General features: G+C 42.2%; 3 protein-coding genes across 3 annotated transcripts in view; all 3 read left to right on the top strand.

The window, feature by feature from the left end:
- Window positions 1-322: 322 nt before the first annotated feature.
- Window positions 323-5093, top strand: kcna3a (potassium voltage-gated channel, shaker-related subfamily, member 3a). The gene has a single exon (XM_018661841.2). It carries the CDS (start codon window positions 497-499, stop codon window positions 2048-2050), a length of 1554 nt encoding a protein of 517 aa, XP_018517357.1. The 5' UTR covers window positions 323-496; the 3' UTR covers window positions 2051-5093.
- LOC108873571 (potassium voltage-gated channel subfamily A member 10) overlaps window positions 5094-20691 on the top strand; it is a 34486-nt gene continuing 18888 nt past the window's right edge. Inside the window, exon 1 of the mRNA XM_051074434.1 lies at window positions 5094-5225. The gene's annotated coding sequence lies outside the window, so the exon portion shown is untranslated. The remainder of the gene's footprint in view (window positions 5226-20691) is intronic.
- Window positions 14633-20458, top strand: LOC108873573 (potassium voltage-gated channel subfamily A member 2). Its single transcript, XM_018661842.2, has one exon. It carries the CDS (start codon window positions 14664-14666, stop codon window positions 16158-16160), a length of 1497 nt encoding a protein of 498 aa, XP_018517358.1. The 5' UTR covers window positions 14633-14663; the 3' UTR covers window positions 16161-20458.

Raw genomic sequence — 20691 nt, 5'->3', positions numbered from 1 at the left:
AAGCGGTAAAATTCCCATTCATGCTGGGCTTTTAGTGCCACTGTCTTGATTTGTTGCGAGAGCGAAAGTGTGCAGTGCGATCTGTTGTCATTTCTATGTGATAAAGGTGATAAGGATCATAAAATATGAGCGTGAATAAGCTCAGAGAGAAATAATGTAACTTGGATCAAACAGGTGATTCATCAAGTGTTTTTGTTCCATCACACTTGAATGCAGGTGCACGCTCGAACATAAGTGTCAAGTCAATTTCCGATTGGGCGGGTGGTGGACTTATGTCAGACATATGCGCGCCGTGGGCGGGTGTCGACGTGTTTGGGGGGGGGGGAGGAAAAAGGCAGAGGGGCGCGCAGCGCTTCAGTGTGTGGATACGCACAGATAGGTGATGGTTAGGAGAGATGTAAGCGGCGTCGGCCTCAGCTCTCCAAAGCTGTAGGCTTTGGTTGAGAGAGAGGCGTGGCGCACTTTGCCCCCCTCCCCACGACCGAAAACCACCTGTATGGATGAGCAGACCTCCAGCGTGATCCAGTCGTCCTCGTCCGCCAGGCGCAGGGGCAGCAACGCAAGCGACAGCCGAGGTTATGCCGAGGTGGAGAGGGGCGTCATGACGGTGGAAAACATGCTGGAGGAGTCCGCCGTGCTCTCGGCGCCTCACCTGTCGGTGGATCGATACGAGCGCGGCCGTCAGGGATGTTGCGAGAGGGTGGTGATCAACATTTCAGGTTTACGTTTCGAGACGCAACTCAAAACTTTCAATCAGTTTCCAGACACGCTGCTGGGGGACCCCAGGAAAAGGATGCGCTACTTTGACCCACTGAGGAACGAGTACTTCTTCGACAGGAACAGACCGAGCTTTGATGCCATCCTATACTACTACCAGTCAGGGGGGCGCATACGGAGACCTGTTAACGTCCCCATTGATATTTTCTCCGAGGAGATTAGGTTTTATCAGCTGGGAGAGGAGGCTATGGAGAAATTCCGAGATGATGAAGGGTTTATAAAAGAAGAGGAGCGCGTGCTGCCCAAAAATGATTTCCAAAAACAGGTTTGGCTTTTGTTTGAGTATCCTGAAAGCTCTGGTCCAGCTCGAGGGATAGCCATCGTTTCAGTGCTTGTTATTTTGATTTCAATTGTCATTTTCTGCATGGAGACTCTCCCGGAATTTCGGGATGATAAAGACCAAGCCACAGTGGCACCCACGGTCAATGGCACTGCTCCCTACGTGCCAAGCCCGTTCACAGACCCCTTCTTTGTGATAGAGACTCTGTGCATCATTTGGTTTTCTTTCGAGTTGCTGGTCAGATTCTTCGCCTGCCCCAGCAAAACTTCCTTCTCCAAAAACATCATGAATATCATTGACATTGTGGCCATAATCCCCTACTTTATCACTTTGGGGACAGAGCTGGCCGAGAGGCAGACCAACGGCGGCCAACAGGCGATGTCCCTCGCCATCCTGAGGGTTATCAGACTGGTGAGGGTCTTTCGCATTTTTAAGCTCTCACGACACTCAAAAGGACTTCAGATTTTGGGGCAGACCCTCAAGGCCAGCATGAGGGAGCTCGGTTTGCTTATATTTTTCCTTTTCATCGGAGTTATTCTCTTCTCCAGCGCGGTTTACTTTGCAGAAGCGGACGATCCCACGTCCAGCTTCACCAGCATCCCAGACGCGTTTTGGTGGGCTGTAGTCACCATGACCACAGTCGGATACGGAGACATGCATCCGGTGACTATTGGTGGGAAAATAGTGGGGTCTTTGTGCGCAATAGCAGGCGTACTCACCATTGCCTTACCCGTGCCAGTGATTGTGTCCAATTTCAACTACTTTTACCACAGGGAGACTGACGGAGAGGAGCACCCACAGTACCTGAACACGGGGAGCTGTGAGCACCTCCCCTCAGAGGAGCTGAGGAGGTCATGCAGCTCCTCGTCTCTCAGCAAGTCTGAGTACATGGTGATAGAAGAGGGCATCAACAGTGCGTTCAAACAGCCCAACTTCACCACCGAGAACAACCAGAACTGCGTGAACATCAAAAAGATCTTCACAGACGTGTAAATGAACCCAGAACGGATCATTTATGGAGCATGAAGAAACAGTAGCTATAATATTATTTTTTTATATAGCCGGTCGTATTGTGTCAGTCCATATCTGTGGATGAACGCTGCGTAAATGTCCGTTTTAACAAGTCATTTACGCAAATGACAAACTACTTGAACCCAGTGTGGATTCACATGTTTTTCTAAGAGATCGAGAAGTATTAATGTAACCAAAAAACATGTGCGTGGAAGAGTGTGTGTGTGTGTATATATATATATATATATATATATATATATATATAGTAAGCGGCTTGTTAAAACAGATATTTTTCAGTGTATAGTGCCACATGATGCCTCTACATATCTTGATGTTATAATGCGAAAGTTGTTGGTGTTTATGATTGGGATACACGTGTAGCATAATACTATATTGCATCTACCCGTCAGTCAAAAACGACGTCTTGTGCTTCGTGGAAAGAGAAGTTTCATTGTCCAGTAATGTAATGAATAGACTATGGTAATTAACATAGCCAAATGCCTGTTTTAGGTTATATTTAATATCATAACCTGTCGAGATGTTGGACTCTGAGTCTTGTGCAGATTTTTATTCAGGTAATAAATCGCAGAGTGGTGTAGATGGAAACGCTTATCATAAATTCTAAGTCGAGCTTTACGTAAAATTGTATTTTTATTCAGAAATGCCTATAAAGCCTATATTAAATAAAACGAGAATTACGTGATTCCGACTCAAAATGTCATTATGGATAAACACCACTGCAAAAATGGCCCAGAGCGAGCGGGGGGGTATGAAACATAAATTGTGAATAATTGTGTGTTTGAGATCATGTGATGACAGTATGAAAACAAGGAGGGAGAACGTGCAGCACGTCCCGCCTCCTTGCTCAGTGAGCCCGCCTTGTGATGCAGTCTCCATGACGACGGTGGTTTCCCGGGTGACTCCCTCCAACGTTACCATCGCATTGTGTTGGCAAGACTTTCCAACTGTGGTTCATTATCACCTTTATTTTGACCTTTGTGTCCTTGAAGGGTTAAAGGAGCAACTGTGGATGCATGATTTTAATATTGTGTAAAACTAATCTGGAGGTTAAAAATAATATCGTTCTATTACGGTGGATTAATCAGTCAGTACTATCAGTCCTCTAGGTGAAGTTTGAAGCATGTATTTTCAGGCAGTGTATTGGCAGTAGAAATATGAATATCACAAAAAAAAAAAAAAAAAAAGCTGTTGTATCAGTGCAGCCTGGCCTTTGTTTCCCTTCACTAAAACCACCTCGGCTGCTCTGTTTTGCTGATGTGAACTCCATTCTCTGAGTTGGCATGCCAACTAGGTCTGACGTCAGTTAGTACCTTTCATCCCCTGCAGCAGACACTTGCACGCTTGCTTGTAGTACAAAGTGACACAAACAAAGAAACGGTGAAACTCAAAGGAGTCCACTGACAGTTAATTACAGGGCTGCATCTCATGTATAATGATGGCTTGTGATATGCATGAGAGCTTCTCAAATATGTAATGTATATACAGATATATACAGTTTACAGTGATGGAAATCAGAGAAAAAGAATGGCTAACTTTTACAGTGAATTGGACAATATTTGACATTGTGGCTTAAAATGATTTAAATGATCTCAGCAGCATTTATTTGCCATTTATTAGTATGTGCCTGTGATTAATTATGATATCAGGAATTTGTGCAAAATTCAAAGGTAATAAGTTTTTAAAAACAACTTGCTGCATCATTAAGTATTTAAAATGGTACTTAATGTAGGTTTAGTTAGGCTTGATTTCATGCTCGTTTGTGTTAATGTTGAACCAGACAGAGGCTTTGTCACTTAAAGTAGCTCAGTACTGCCCTCTAGTGGATCATATGAGTTATTACTGTTAGATAGGAGTTTAATGCTGAGCTTGCACTGATAACATTTAACTCTCTCTTATTAGATTTTGCATAGCATGCATAGCACATTAAATATTTCCCCTTCAACAAATGTGCAAACCTGTTTGTGTCAGGGGAAAGAGTTACAACTTCAATACTTATCTACATATTGGCTTTTATTCAGAGGAAAAGAAAAATGTGTACTGAAGAATTACAGTTGCTATTATTGTTGTTACTATATCTACACATGCAGCATTGGGGTTTGTGAGACCCCAAACAGTGTTTTGACCCAGAATTGACCATATGGCTGTCTGGGATTTGTCATGCAGGTCAGGAAACTACCTTAAAAAATTCCACCTAGTGGCTTTTTTAGTCTGACCCATAATTGCTGTGTTTCCCAGGAGACAAAGGGAGAGAGAGAGAGAGAGAGAGAGAGAGAGAGAGAGAGAGAGAGAGAGAGAGAGAGAGACAAAAAAACCTCTTCCTTACTTACACTTCCCATGACTTTGAACAAGCAAAGAATGAGACATCAAGGTTACTTTAAATGTGCTTTGCAGTATGCTGGGCTGTTACAAAGCAAAATGTACTTTTGAAGCATCACATGGAAGCTCATGTAGTTTGTTCAGTAAAGCACAATTTAAACAAAGACATGAATTTATGAGCCAGAGCAGAAGAAAAAAAACTTTTTCACAGCTTCGTGTCTTCCTGAAAGTATGTATGCAAATGACACAACAGCTGCAGAATGGTATATCTTATGAAATGAACAGCTATCCTATAACCTGACTGTTCTCCTATGGTAAAGTTTGGTCTTGATGACAATGATTTTAAATGTCAAACTTGAAAAAAAGAGCTGTTTTAGTAACATGTGGTCCACATTTGATTTGTGTATACAATCAGGCTCCACACACATACACAAACAAAACATTTAAGCAGGGTAAACACAACATTTGAGGAAGAACAGAACTCTCGTGATGACTTAACATGCATTGAGATTCACAGATTTTAACCCTTTGTCTACTTTGCTGAGTTTGTAGTTTTACATGCAGGCCAGATACCATGTGCCCCACAGCTCCAGGTGCTGTGCCTCAGAACTGCTGAGTGGCTTTGTTCCCTCTGTCTCCTCTACTGGAATTAAAGCCCTTCTTCAATGTATTTTTAACCAGGGGAAAATGAAAACGTGCCTCCAAGTTACCCGGCGCCGTTAATCATCTCCTGTGGAGCTCGATGGCAGCACCAGTAAGGGACACCTGCAGTTCAGCCTGTCTTGTTCTGGTTTGTGCAGAGGGGAAGATCGCATTAGAGGTAAACTTGTTAGACTTTAATAGGCTGAGATATTGTGGCCTCATAAGAAGATTAACATTGCTTTTCTTTAAATTATTAAAAGAACTTATCAGTCATTTCTGTGTTTACTCATCTCATCAGGAAGTCAAGAAGCTTATTACACAAGATTAATGAAAAAGACTTAATTCCATATTTAATCAGAATTTGGGTCCTTGTAGTACCAAAATTGGGAAAACACTCTAATACATTCTTTCAATAAACTGTTGTTGTCTCTATATTGCCTATAGAACTGGGTATGATATCACATTATTATACCCTCGGGTCAACAGTGTTTTTGCATCTCTCTGCTCATTGTTTTGGTTTTGTGGCCTGCAAACTCTGCTCCAATCTCATTTGTAGCAGGCATCTGTTTTCAGCCAAAAAAAGAAAAAGAAAAGAAAAAAGGCTCTAATAAACCAACTGTTCCCTACTTGGCCAGCATCAAACAGCAGGCAGACAAAAATAAGCAACTAGTTGCTGGACTGTAGTGCAGCATTTAGTAGGTAAACAGCCAGATATTTCCCTGAGGAATTTGTGGAGACAAAAACTGTTGAAGGGACACCGAATATTGGACTTCAATTTGTCATCCTGCCAGAAAGACAAATCCAAATGAGTGCTAATATTGCTCTGTCTCTGCTGGATGTGTGAATAAGCAACTGTTTGCTGAGCCGTTTGTTACAACATCTGAAGTGATATTATGTCAGTGTCAGTGTGTTTATCATGTTCCACGGCCTCCAAGTGGACAAAAAAATCAATTAGCTTTGACTGTTTGTAATCTTAGTCAGTAGATAGTTCCTGATTTAAATAAAATATTTTTAGACTATTGCCGTGGAAAAGTTCTTATACAGCTGTTTGTGTTTAGACATTTGAGAAACATAACCTTCTTTTGTTAAATGAAGAAAAGAGTTTCATAGAAAAACATGTTTCAAAGTAAGGAGTATTGTCCTGGTATATATACAGAGGCTCGGGTACTGAATTCACAGAAGTATTGAAAATTTTAAAATGTTACCCAGCCCTAGTTACATAATAGCATAAGACTTACTCGTCACTATAGACAAAAACAGATATTCAATGTAGAACACAGCCTTAGGAAAGATTTAAAGCAAGATGCACTCTTTTAATGTGTGCGTGTGCTAGTTTTAAATGTGACATATCTAGTTGTCTCGCTGTCCCTGTGTGAATATGTGTGTGTGGATATGAATGAGCATGCTTGAGTGCTGCACAGCTGTAAGATGGTCACAGCTGGTGCGCCTGAATGCACTCTGCTGAAGGATCCTCGTCATTAGAAAACAGACAGAACTGGAGAAGACATGCACATACACTCAGCACTGAGTCAGAGGGAAGACACTCACATATATGAGCTCACATGTGATAAGCAAATGCGCACACACATGCAGACAACTGCAAACAGTCAGCTCCACAGCTGGTCCTCTCTGACACTGCCACTCCTGGCGGACGAGAGGATACGAGTCCAGGACTTGCGCTCAGTTGGCACCGGGGTGAGGTGGGGTGGGGGGTGGAGGTGGAGTGGAGGAGACCCCAGACTTCCCCTCTCGTCTCGTCTCCTCGCTGTCCTCATCATGACAACATTCGCCACATGAGAGGAACGATGCCTCGCAGCAGCGTGCTACCTCTAATGACACCCAGCACGCCAATGTGGGGAGTGTGTGCCAGGAGAGGTGCCGCTTGTCATTCTTGAACTTTTACCAAAGCACGTTCATGACACGTCGGCGAGGGGAAGAGGGAAGGCAGCGGCTGCATCCGGTGCAATTATTCACAGCACTGCACATTTTTCTTCCTGCTCTGATGATATTTTTATGTGGTACAGTATTTGCCCTAAAACTGTAACTCAGTGCTGCCCAAAATAGAAACCATGAGACATATTGCCATTATTTCTCTGGGTGCCATTCATCCATCTGCTCTTTGGAGAACATGTAATGGCACTCTGGGGGCTATTCATAAAGTTCACTTCTCTGCATCAAGACTCTGCATTCAGGGCTTTCAGTGAGACAATGAAAAGCCCAGAAAGCATGTCAAAGAAAGCATATATCTTCCCCCCCTAGAGGGCAGAGAGTGTGGCATATGCTACAGAGCACGTCCCAGGTGTAGACAGTGAAATGAGGAAAATAATAAACCACATATTTTATACTTTTTCTAAACACTAATTCATTCACTAATGCAGCTGACTGCAGGGGAATGAAAAGTGCTTTGTCATCATGCTGTAACTTTACCTGAAATATCCCAGCGGCACCAGAGACGCTGTAGGCGTGATGTCACCGCCCAGCCTCCTCCCACTGCTCCCCCCAGAGACGGTCTCTGTAGCAACCAAATGAGGCTGAGCAAAAGATTCGCCCAACTACAGTAGCAATGCTGACCTCGAACAATTTCTTTTGATATTCTGGTGTTTTAAGACACTTTCCAGGAGTCTGTTTATCTTAACCATGACAGACAAGATTAATATTTTTTTTTTTTTGGGGTGGGGGGGTTCAGATGCCTTGTCAGGGCCTTGTGACCCTGGAAAGTGTGCAACCCTAGCTCACCCCTCAGGCGTCCTGTGAGTCAGAGCGGCTGCCGGGTTCAGCAGCAGCAGTAGCATCGACTGCAGATGAGACTGCTGCATGAGGTTGAGGCAAATGTTTTGGTTCCTTGAGTCACTGGCATAACAAAAAACCAGAGTGTTGCATCATCGCAGTGACACAGTAGCTGTCACTGTAAATGCCACAAGTCCCATAATGTGCATCTGTGCTGCAGCACACAAACACAGCAGCCCATTCATTCTCAGATATACTAAAGCAGACCTGGGTATATTTACACTCATGCCTTTAATGCCAAATGTTTACCATGTACATTCCATCAAGTGAAAGTGGAACAAAACTTGGATTTGCTAAAATATTCAGGGGTGGGGCCTTATGCTGTAAAAAGTCACTGCTGTATGCAATGCAAGTAAACCACTTCCCCTCCCAGAGCCCTGCTGTGTATGTAAAAAGCTTGGTGCCACATACACACAATCAGTTTTATTTTTATTCTCTCACCCTCATACGAAAGGTATCTTATTTCTAGTATGACCTTGGTGTAATATAACCCAGTGTTCCTGGAGCAAGCACTTACCCTGACTTGAATTTCACTCACTCATACAGACACATTGTATAACGCAGCATAAGGGTATCCCTGCACCAGTGACACTGACTCACTGACTCACTGACTCATAGTCCTTCTCTTCAGCATCAGGATTAGCTCACTGAATTGAATGTAGCCAAGATTTTTTTTTCTGTCATTTTGCTGCTGTCAGAACAAATGACAGATAAAGAAATCATATGGTAAAGTGCATGTGTGTTTATCAGCCAAATGTTGCATGCTGTAACTTTTCACTTCCAGATCAGCAGCATGTGTCAATGCAGTAACTGCAGTAAACTATTACCGTGCGAAAAATGTCTACAGGTAGCGTCAACTGTTCCATAAACCCACAAGTTTATGTATAAAAAGCTTGTGCAGTGGGCTTGTGTGTGTGTGTGTGTGTGTGTGTGTGTGTGTGTGTGTGTGTGTGTGTGTGTGTGTGTGTGTGTGTGTGAAGATTTTTGTGAGGTTATTGGTCTAAGTGAGACGCAGCTTGGCAGTATACCGCAGTGGACCAGTGTCCTTGTGTCTCTCCTGGTGTCTGGCTCTTTTCCAGCGTCTGCCCTCATCCTGCTGGGCCTCAATCTGACGAGCACGACTCTCTCCCTCCCTTTTTCTTCTCCTCCTCCCTCTCTTTGCACAATGCTCTCTCTTCCCTGTCCTTCTCTTCTATATCTCCATCTCTTTTTTGTCTCTGCCTCAGATGTACCGTTAGCTCCAGGGGACAAAGAGAAGGACACAGGGAGCTGCACTGCTATATATTTGTGTACCTAATCTCTTTATTTATTGCCTCCACTCTCCGAACCAACTCCCGTAGTTATATGTATAACCCAGCCTCTTTTGCAGGGCACCTCAGTTTCTATCTCCTGAGCAGTGATGCTGGAATGACTCATCTCCCAGAGGGTTAAATAAATTGAGTCTCAGTGAAGATGCATAGGGAAAAAAAAGTGTTTAGAAGTAAGGTTGTGGGATTGCTACATACCCCAAGGAGTGAAAAAAACCATGATAGAAAATAGAAAGTATGGAATCATTTCAGCACAAGATTTTCATTAAATATGGTGATGATGAATTTGCATGGGATAATTTGCTAATGAGGAATTATACACAGGAGAGTGTTGCATCATTATATCTAGAAGCAGAAAATCTACTTAATGCAGCAGCAAAACCAAGAGTGAACATGATATGCAAAGTTCATATGTTCCATCTTATTGCATTACATTGACTGTAATATTTATTCAGAGCAGGGTCTTGAAGTTGAATCATGTTGGAATTAGGAATTTTTTGTGTGCAGCCTTTTATTATGTGTGTGTGTGTGTGTGTGTGTGTGTGTGTGTGTGTGTGTGTGTGTGTGTGTGTTGGAAACCTGTGGCTGCTGCAATGCAGTATCAAGGAGCAAGGTGGTACAATAATGTCCATAAAATGAGCACTGCACTCCAGGGACTGGGCTAAACCGCACTGACATTCACCACTGATAAACATGCATGTCACATGGAAACTTTGGCTACAGCTTTTGTAATTTTGACCAAATATACAAAACAGATATTTGTCCACTTGCATGTCCTATGTTGTGCTGGGTATGAAACCTCAGTACTTTTTGGTACAGAAAAGAAATTGTTCTATGGGCAGCTTTAGGCAGATCAAGAAGAAAATGTAATGTATATTAAAAATCTTTATATGGTCTGCCATATTGGTTTAAAACACTCACCATTTTTGACCTCACAGGGTCTCCATCTGGGCAGAAAAAATAAAAATCTACACATTCTCTACTCTATATATAATAGAGAGTACTTTCCTAATACTATATATCATACCATATATAAACAGTATGCTGGAAATAAAAGCTATTCCATCACATAATTAAATGTTTTTGGTACTGACTGAAAATGGGGTTTTATCTGTCAAGGACCGAAAGTTGGCATTAGATGTCCGGTCAGATTCATAGACTTGTTTGCTTACTCTCTAGTCAGACAGTCCCTGACTTAAATTAAATTTTCTCCATTTTTAAACTCCAGACACCTCCAAGTTCTCATCAAGTCCAGTGCAACCAGTACTCCTGTGCTAGAATAAGGCTTGATTTGTGTTAGTCTGTGGTAATCTGATTAAACACAACTTCAGTGGGTATGTGCTCCACGTCAGCACAATATAAACTAGAATAATAAAGCTGTTAGATTAGATTTTGACAGTGTCCCACTTTGAGACATGGCTGCAAAATCAGTAAATAATGGAGTTCCAGCCATAGTTGATATTTTACTTCCCATGGTGCAAATTTCCAGTTAATCCAATTACCAAAACCAACCAGCATGCAATGAAACTGGGGCTTTTGCAACCCTTTAGGGTTTTGGACCGCAGGGTAGTTGCCCACTTTACCCAGTTGGTAATCAAACCTCATTACTAGGATAGAAATATTTCCAATGAAAACTGGCATCAAATGTCTTCAATCTCATTCAAATCCTAGTGTATTTGTGTATATATGTGACTTGGTGGTTAAGACACATACCATTTAAGTGCAGCATCCCCAGTGTGGTCCAGGCTGAGTGCTTTTATTGCCTGTCATACCCTTCTCTCTCACCACATTTTCTGTCTGTGTCTTTACAGTTCACTTGTCCATTAAAAATAGAAAACAAAAAATAGTATTTATTTTGCAACTTTAAACTGATTTTCCAGCAGAGCTCTTGCATAGCAGCTTGCGTTTAGACAATATTCAACATTTGAAATGTTAAGCTTCTTTAGTTAAATGAACAAGGCACGTTGATGTATCTAAAAGTAGTTTCAGCATCTTGTGAAGAAATGACCTGTCACTCCGTAATCGCAAACCTTCAGTTTCCTGAAGTTCATTTTCTCAGCTCCCTGTTCCTGTGCCAAAACAACGTCAGATGGAGATGAGAATGTGTCCTGAAATCAATACCTCTTGGAAACAAATTCATCGTTGGCACACTCATCTGCCAACTTACACAACCACTTTTCACGTCCCCAAATGATTAAAACATGCACAGCATTTACAGTGCTTGGACTCTTCGCTTTTAATTAGAACAAGGCAGCTAATGCAAAGTGAACTGAGCTTTAGAGCTTGCATTAACAGTCTTTGTAACTGGCCCCCAGCTCATAAATAATGGCTGTGCTGTCATGAGGAACCTGGGAAAGCCATTAAGAGTTAGTGAGAGGTATCTGCATGTGTGGCAGTAAGGCAGGGAGGGAGGAGGGCAGACAGACAGAAGGGACAACGCTGGGAGCCATGATGGTCTCAGGTCTGCCAGGAGTAACCTTGGCAAAGCCGAGTCTCACACAAATCATCCTGCTGGCCTCCCCACCCCTCCCCCAACCTCGTTCCTCCTCATTCACCTCCCTCTCCTCCATGACCAAGGGATTCCCGCTGACCTTTGGCTTTTGTGGAGGTCACTTCTGGCCATGGCGCTTTCATTCCCAACTCCAGCGATGATAATGGGGAATGGATTTACTATCGATCAGTTTGTTCTTCATTCTCCACCTAGCAGGGAATGATGATGGAGGTTTTGCTCTATTTTAGTCAGCCTCATATCTATTATTAATGAAGCGTGTTGCCAGGAAATGTTACAAATATAACTGCTGTGCACAAAAAGTAGAAAGAAACAAGAATTACGAGGCAGAGTGAATGTGTGATTGTTGTTGCCTTTATATGTGCTAATAATGTAAACAGTAAAGCTCAGATCAGATACTTGCATGGGAAAGATGTATTCTCATGCATTTTTGGTAGATTGTCTGAATGAATATACATCCTGAAATTTTCTTCAAAATGACAGCTACAGTCTAATATAATGTCATAATAATGCTATCACTTACTGTACTTGTATGTTACATTGTTATGTTTGTCACTCAACTTCATGATAATGTCATCTTGCAGTAAAAGCTTATTTGTCCATAAATCTGGCATCGCGGTTAAAAGATATGAAACCGACTGACCAACAGCATTACTGCTGAACAATGCAGGAGATGTGTACCACTTTAAATTGCCCACACTGCAGATAAGGTAAGGAGTGGTAGGCTACAGTGCGGATGGAGAGCGCGTTTTTTCGCCCTTGCCTTCTCCATCACCAGCACGTCTCTTGGTATGCATAGCAATGCCCGACTGCAGGTTTGACTAAGCTTTATAAACCAGCCCAGCGGCCACTGCTGACTACAGAAATATTTCAACCAGAAATGTTTCTTTCACTAAGAAATCTCTCACCTCCTCCCTAGCTGAGACCATGCAGGTCCAATAAAGGCCGCCTTATATATGTGTGTTTATGTGCATGCGTGTGCGTGGGACTCCGGCTCAGTGAAATTGCATAATCTTCCTCTACCCCACTACGTAGGGCGATTCTTTCATCCATGTCGTTTCAAGTCAGTGTCTGAAGATGCTGCTCTGCTCACCATGTAGGCTATTAGGAGACTCACAGAACTGTGTCTGTGCAGTAAACGCTGGGGCGCACTTGACTCTGCCTGAGCATATCTGCAGCTCAGACTCTGGATTCTTGTCGAGATGCTGTTTCATGTGGAGAGTGCATGCCTAAATAAGAAATAAAAATGTAAATTTGGCTGGATGACGCATGAATAGATTGAAATTCTCTCAGCGGCATATTTATTCTCATTTTAAAATGAAAAGATGATTCATTATTGATGCATATGTCCCAGAACGCGTCTAATTATTAAATCTTGGTAATAAGATTATCTTTTTTTAAAGCTCACTCCCACCCACTCGCCTCGCTTCCCCCCCTACCCTTTGCAGATGTTGCCTCTCTGAGCACCTTATCAGGACTATTTACCTTTGCGGCTGTCTGCAGCCACAGATCGTCACACAGTCACACTGGCGTGGAGGGGAACAGTGGAGGCAGATCATTCTGCTGATCCCAGCACCTTTGGTCATTAAGGGAAGCACCAGCACCTCCTTGATCGGTTCCCTCCTCCCTTTTTGCCAATCGCCATCCCACGACAGCCTACCCGGAGGAAAGGAGTCGGGGAGGGGAAAGCGAGGACACACCCGCACATACTGTACCCGGTGTACACGGCTAGGATGCTGCAGACAACATGAGGTGAATATCATCCGACTGTCCGAATTGGAAAATTCATTTTTTTTAACCCCCTCTGAAGACAGAAGACCTGATTGTCGCAGCTGGTTTTCCATCTTCCTGATACCAGTGTCCAGCAGGAGCATAAACTCACGTCCAGATATGAAGAAGATATCAGCAGGTATGTGTGGAATAGGGATAAAGCAGCTTACGTTTACCTATCATCTGTAATTTCGATTATATATGATTTTAAGTCGTGATATGTCATAGTTAATGCACTGATTTGCACTTACCAAAAATCGTGATAATGACAAATAAACATGCAATTATATTGTGTATTTGTTGTGTGTTTTATAAGGATTTTATTTTGTAAAACTGCTCCCACTCTGTGAGAGGAGATGATGCAGACAAGAGATACAGTTTTTCTCTTGGAACCTATTTCCTTCTATGGATAAATTATTTATAGATGTTTTTGAATATTTCAGAGACAGGCACCATTTCAAGACTAAAATGCTCCTGCAAAACTAAACCGAAGTCCGTTAATATGAGGTGTTTGTGTGTTTGTTTGGCATGGCAGCAAATCTTTAAAGTGTCTCATGCATTTGTGTTTAGACTGCAGTGGTTATCTATGATATTCTAGACAGGATGCTGTCTGTATGAATTTGGTGCCTGCTGCATTGCCATATTCATGCATGGCTTCACTGCAAAAGGTATTCCCATTCATTTCAGTGGATATTGTCCATTGCAGCAGATCAGTGTCCTAATTTATGAGCTTCTGTACATTTTATATGCCGGTTAGACTCTGAGTTTACCTGCATTGAAGCAATTTATATGCAAGGCGGATTGCTTATTTGCATATTAATTTGCCCAACTCAGGAGCTGTAGTGTCAGCCTCAAGTTTCCATGAGCTGATTCATTTTGGTATCGACTGCCTTCTCACGACAGTCTAACTTTACATAACTTATCAAATCTCATGACATTGTTCTAGAGGGTGGCTTCATTTTCATCTATTTTGAGCTGTTTGATCTTCAAGCTAAAGCAAAGTGCTGATGTCTTCAGACTAAATGGAAGCAGTATTGAGTGCTGAATCATGTCTCAGGTTTACCTGACCTTGTTGTCTGTCTTTGCTTTATCTGTCCTACATGCAGTCAGATCCTAGGTGACATCCTGTGGCCGTCAGGTCTTTACGGTGTTGAGCCCCCTCCCTCTCCTGGCCCCTGCCTGCAGTTCTCCAGGCTGCAGGACCCAGACTCACTGAAAAGTGCAGGCCTCCTCCCCCTGCAGAATGACTGTTGCCACAGGCGACCCCTCTGACGAGGCGGCTGCACACCCGGGGCACCCGCAGGACTATGACCCAGAGGCCGACCATGAGTGTTGTGAGAGGGTGGTCATCAACATCTCAGGGCTGCGCTTTGAGACACAACTCAAAACTCTCTCGCAGTTCCCAGAGACTCTGCTGGGAGACCCCAAAAAGAGGATGCGGTACTTTGACCCGCTGAGGAACGAGTACTTTTTTGACAGGAACAGACCCAGCTTTGACGCCATATTGTATTATTACCAATCAGGGGGCCGACTAAGAAGGCCAGTCAATGTCACTCTCGATATTTTCTCAGAGGAGATTCGCTTTTATGAGCTGGGTGAGGAGGCCATCGAGATGTTCAGAGAAGATGAGGGTTTCATTAAGGAGGAAGAGCGGCCCCTTCCTGACAATGAGTTTCAGAGACAGGTGTGGCTGCTGTTCGAGTACCCAGAGAGCTCAGGTCCTGCTAGGATTATTGCCATAATCTCTGTCATGGTCATTCTGATATCTATAGTCAGTTTCTGCTTGGAGACCCTCCCCATTTTCCGTAATGATGAGGAGGAAATGCACAAGTCTCATGCGGAAGTCTTTTCACCTGAGACCAACACCACAATCATCAGCTACACATCCACTTACTTCACTGACCCCTTCTTTATTCTGGAGACTCTTTGCATTATATGGTTCTCCTTTGAGTTCCTGGTGCGCTTCTTTGCCTGCCCTAGCAAAGCAGGCTTTTTTGGTAATATAATGAACATTATTGATATTGTTGCCATCATCCCTTACTTCATCACTCTTGGCACAGAGCTAGCAGACAGTCCAGATGATGGTCAAGCTGGTCAGCAAGCCATGTCTTTAGCCATTCTCAGGGTCATCCGCTTAGTACGAGTCTTCAGAATTTTCAAGCTCTCTCGTCACTCCAAGGGGCTTCAGATTTTGGGTCAGACCCTGAAAGCCAGCATGAGAGAGCTCGGCCTGCTCATTTTCTTCCTCTTCATAGGGGTTATCCTTTTCTCTAGTGCTGTCTACTTTGCTGAGGCAGATGAGCCCGAGTCGCAGTTCGAAAGCATCCCTGATGCGTTTTGGTGGGCTGTGGTGTCCATGACAACAGTCGGCTATGGTGATATGGTTCCAACTACCATTGGTGGCAAGATTGTGGGTTCCCTCTGTGCCATTGCAGGTGTGCTGACCATTGCCTTGCCTGTGCCTGTCATTGTGTCCAACTTCAACTACTTCTATCACCGTGAGACTGAAGGTGAAGAACAAGCGCAGTACCTGCAGGTGAACGTGCCCAAAGCCGATTCAGCAGAGGAGCTGAAGAAGAGCCGGAGCGGCTCCACCATCAGTAAATCGGACTATATGGAGATCCAGGAGGCTGTGAACAACAGCAATGAGGACTTTCAGGAGGAGAACCTCAAGACAGCCAACTGCACTCTGGCCAACACAAACTATGTAAACATCACCAAAATGCTCACAGACGTGTAGTCATCTGCTGGTTTCCTCCCCGTGATAGCGGGAAATTTGGAGCTGAGAAACTGGACGGGACAGGTGTACAGCCTCCCACCTCACGTGTGCTGGAAAAATTAAGGCAATAGAATTCAGGATGTTGATGAGGATGATGATGACGATAGACAGTGGGAAAAAAATGATTAACATAGACCATTCACTCACTCTGCGCTCATCCTGTCTTCACTCTGTACAATTTGCCCTTAAAACTCCTGATTAATGTTAAACAGAGTGAAATTTCAAATTTTGTATTTCTGCATGGAGTTGGCTTTGTCTGTGTGGCTGTTTAAAAAAAAAAAAAAAAGATAATACCTAAAAATTTCCTGCTCACAACAGTAGCCAACAGTAGTGCACAATAAGAAAAGAAAAAGGGAGAAAACACTGCAAGATAAAAATTAATTATTGCTTAAAAGAAAGCAACACAACACAAGCCCTGCTTTAGCCCTTGTACCCTGGTCCCTCATTTCCCAAGGCACACTGCTCTGCCATGCGCTTTCTGAAGAGCCCTACTTGCGCGCTACATATGCTGCTTCCTGGAGCCAATGAAAACAAAACTGTCTTACGCTACACCATTTAGAGATAAGAGGATGTGTGAGCATAAAGCAAGCTCACTCCAGAGCTGATATGGCCTGTGGGTGACTTGTGACGAGGTTGGTGGTTAAGTACACCACGTTATTTCAAGGATGAATGACAGCCATCAGCGCTAAGCTTATGGTTCGACACCTTCTTTTCCCAGTAGACATCAGTATCTGATGAATGACTGAGAATGGCCTTGACTTTTCACTGCTTTGGTCTTACATGTACTGTATGTATTGCAATGCAAGCTTTCCCCCTTCCATTCACCCAAACTGGTCTTACTGCAGAGCTTTGAGGACAGCTTGAATGTTTCTTCTTGTTTTGTTTGATTTTCACGGTTTCTCACACATGGTACTTATTCATATAGATAGGTAGGTTAACTGTGACTTAACTGATAGCCGGTAGGTAGGTGCTGTTAGTAGTAAATGTAGTCAGTAGATTATTGCATGACATTTTTATCTGAATGAGAATTTCCACTTGTTTCTCAACTGCCACTTGCTTCATAACACCACTGTATATTTGTCTGTACACTGCCTTCTATATGAATCCACACTTTTAAAAGTATGCCTGCAGGTAGCTGTTTCAAAAACCTAAAGCTGTATGTTAGAGGATTTCTTAAGGAATAATCATAAGGCCAAGTCCTACGCTTGGTAGGATGCGGTGTCCTCGTCAATATTAACATTCCATGTAGACGTCATTGCTGTTAAACTTTTGCTGCAGCTGACCTGTGACTTCAGGCATAAACTCACACTCTAGTTTTGGACATTAATCCCAGTTGCAGATGTGATAGACTTGCAGTGCCGTCTTTTTCACAGGTTTGTCACATGATCACGTCCTCATGATCAAAATAGCAACTTTTAAGGACTCGTGTATAGAATAATGCTTCCCCTGAACTGCCTTTTATCTGGGTTTACGCTACTCTCCTAGTGTTGCATGACCTCAAAAACATTCCTAGAAGCATGCATTTAAGCTCAAAGAAGAAGCCTCTGAGACAAAAAAGTATAATTATTACAATAGATATTTATTTCTTATCTATATATATATACATATATAAATATAAAAATATATGTATACAGACAGAACATATATACAGTACACATATACTTTTATCAGAGAATTAAAAAACAACTTTAAATAGCAATGTTTAAAAGAAAGTGAGAGCCTTTCCACAATGCGCAGGTCATTGCCATGGTTTTATTTTTAATGATAATAACTGTTCTGAGCACTGTTCTATGTTCGCCTGTTTTAGAGCCTGTTCAGAGTGCCAAAGACACACTCTTATCAGCCATTTCAAAAGCATTTTCTTTACTGGTGAGTTTTCCAGCAAACCTGACACATGTCCTGGATTTAAATACTAGAAGTTTGCTTCACTCAGTTCAAAACTGCCATCTGCAAAGTAGTTGTTGAAAGGCATGGCGTTATTCAAAACTGTATCATCCCTAACTAGATTCTTATATCAAAAAGCTTTTATTGGCACTAAACTGGCCAGAATTTAAATGGAGTCTGGCTATCCCCAGAGAAGTCTTTGATGCCAGAAGCTCAATCTGTCTTTAAAAGTTGGCATCAAATGTGAATTAGGTTCTAATTCTAGGATTGTGTCCAGCTGAGATTTTCCACTGTTTGCTTAACACTGCCAAGGTAACAGTCAAAGGCAGTAACATCAATATGGGAAGTGATAATTAGCAGCAGTGTAGCAGATATTGGCTAACCTAGGGGTCCTCTGACTTCACTCCTGAGTCTCTTGCCTTTCTTCATCTTTTCATAGATGTCTTAGGTAATTAGAAAGGTGACGGATTAGGAGGAGGTCTGTAGCAAGAACTGTCTCAATGAATTCTGTCATGCCAGGATGTACATTTTATTCTTAGGGTTTCGTTCTGCTCACTACAGTCTTTAATCTGCAGTAGCACAATGTTTTTACGCCATCGCTGCCAATATGTGCTCAGGATGCCTCGTCCAACTGCCTGACATGAGGCTTCTGAAGTCGTCTCTCTGTCTAAATCTGTGTTTGTTTTCACGTATCTTAAAAAGATTTTTAGAAAAAATTTAGTAGATAAACTGGAACAGTTATATTTGTTGCGTTCCCAAGGGTAGCATGAAGGTGGATTGACACATTAAAACGGACAGTAACTTGAGGTAGATCCAGATTAAATAGCTGTTTAGCAATATTCCCATAGTCTTTTGGTGGAGGGGGTCTGTTTGGAGAACATGTTTTTTGTTTTGTTTTATTTTTCAAAAAAAAGAAGAAGAAAAAAAAGAATGAACCTTTATGGACCTCCACAGTCCAACCAAGATCTTATTGATCATCAGTTGAGTATTGATGTGGGTGAGCTGATGCAGAGCTATGTAGGAGTGTGTACATGTGTGTGTATATGTGTGTGTATGGGAGAGAGAAAGAGAGAGAACCGCTGAATGTAAGTGTCTTCGCCTGGTTGTACAGCTGCATTTATGCAACAGCCATTTGCATATCTGTATAAAAAACACTCACAGTCTGACCAAAAATATTTGTCTATGCATGCAAATGCATTGTATCTTTTTGTCTTCATTCCTGTCCTTTGGACAGATATTGATGTTAAATGTTGCAGATACATGTTAACATTTATCTGTTATGTTTTAAATTGGGCACATTACTGTACCTCAGCCAAATTCACTGTAGCAGCTTATATACTAGAAAACACAGTGTCGTAGTTGATGATTATTTCTGCTTAAAGCACAAAGACGAGTAGAATCATCCTCATCTGTATACCCACAGATTTAATCTGTAAAATGTTTTTATTCAGTGGAAGCAAAGTCAATTAAAAACAATCCCGTATCACTTTATAGGGAGCACCACAGCCTCTAAAAAATATCATCTCTCACCTGCTGAGGGACCCACCAGCAAATCCACTCCATGAGAAGGGTGCCCAACAGTGAATACACTGAGAAATCTATGCAGAGAATGATTATTAGCTGGTAGTTTTGGTGGGAAAACGAAGGTTTAAGCACAGATTTTTGTGTTTTATTTGGCACTAATTACACATTGATCCTGAGAGCTGGCAGAGCGTTTGAAACAAACCTTTAAGCAAAAGTCAAACACTTTGCAATATTCTGCTGCTGTACGTCACTCAACACTTGCACGTTAGCTGAATGTGAATATGAGCTTTCTGAGCTTTGGGTTTGTTTGAACTGCAGTGTCAGCTCTTTGAGACAGGGCTCCTACATGAAAAAAAGGGAAAAAAAGAAAAAACCCTCATACATACGGGGAACAAGATGATCAATATGCAATCTGTATGCATGTGTGTGTTTGAGAAAGACCTTTCTTTTATTTATTTATTTTTTGACCCCAGAGCCTGATCGTGTGGCATCCACTGAAACAATATGTACAGTTGTTCACCTCACCCCCCCTCCCCCGGTATCATAGAGGCCTGAAAACATCCATCAATGTTGGTACAATGGATAATGGATTTTCTTTCTATGAAATGAAATGTGAGAGAATAATGTAAATAATAACCAACAGATGATGGAGCAAAAACCATGTACTATATACTGTATGTGAAGTCTGGATTTAAAAATGTAGTATTATCTGCACTTTACAAGACAAAAAGGACAATCTATGGACAAGGAAAAAACATGTGACATTTAAAAAAATGCATATAATCCTTCCAAATGATCATAACCCTGACAAAGTAATATCAATAATGAAGCCAATAATAATTCAACTGAAATTGTTCTCAGTGTGTTTATTGTGTGCTATGTCTGATTACTGCATGATTTTTATATAGAAGAAGCAAAATATGTGAGAGGTGTATTTCAAATGTTCATCCATCCTTTCCCCTCACATCACATTGTTTGCAAGGTATTTAGTCTGCAAATGATTTGAGGAGCTAAATTTAGCCGCAGAGTGTCTGCACTGATACAAAAATGCCATGAATCGATCAAAGGCCTCTTTGTTGTTATT

Source organism: Lates calcarifer, linkage group LG12 (genome assembly GCF_001640805.2).
Source record: "Lates calcarifer isolate ASB-BC8 linkage group LG12, TLL_Latcal_v3, whole genome shotgun sequence".
Taxonomy (NCBI): Eukaryota; Metazoa; Chordata; class Actinopteri; family Centropomidae; genus Lates; species Lates calcarifer.
This window is presented reverse-complemented; position numbering and strand designations above follow the sequence as displayed.

Bases quoted from the DNA above. Each gene is read 5' to 3' on its own strand.
- kcna3a (XM_018661841.2), top strand. From the start codon at position 497: ATGGATGAGCAGACCTCCAGCGTGATCCAGTCGTCCTCGTCCGCCAGG.
- LOC108873573 (XM_018661842.2), top strand. From the start codon at position 14,664: ATGACTGTTGCCACAGGCGACCCCTCTGACGAGGCGGCTGCACACCCG.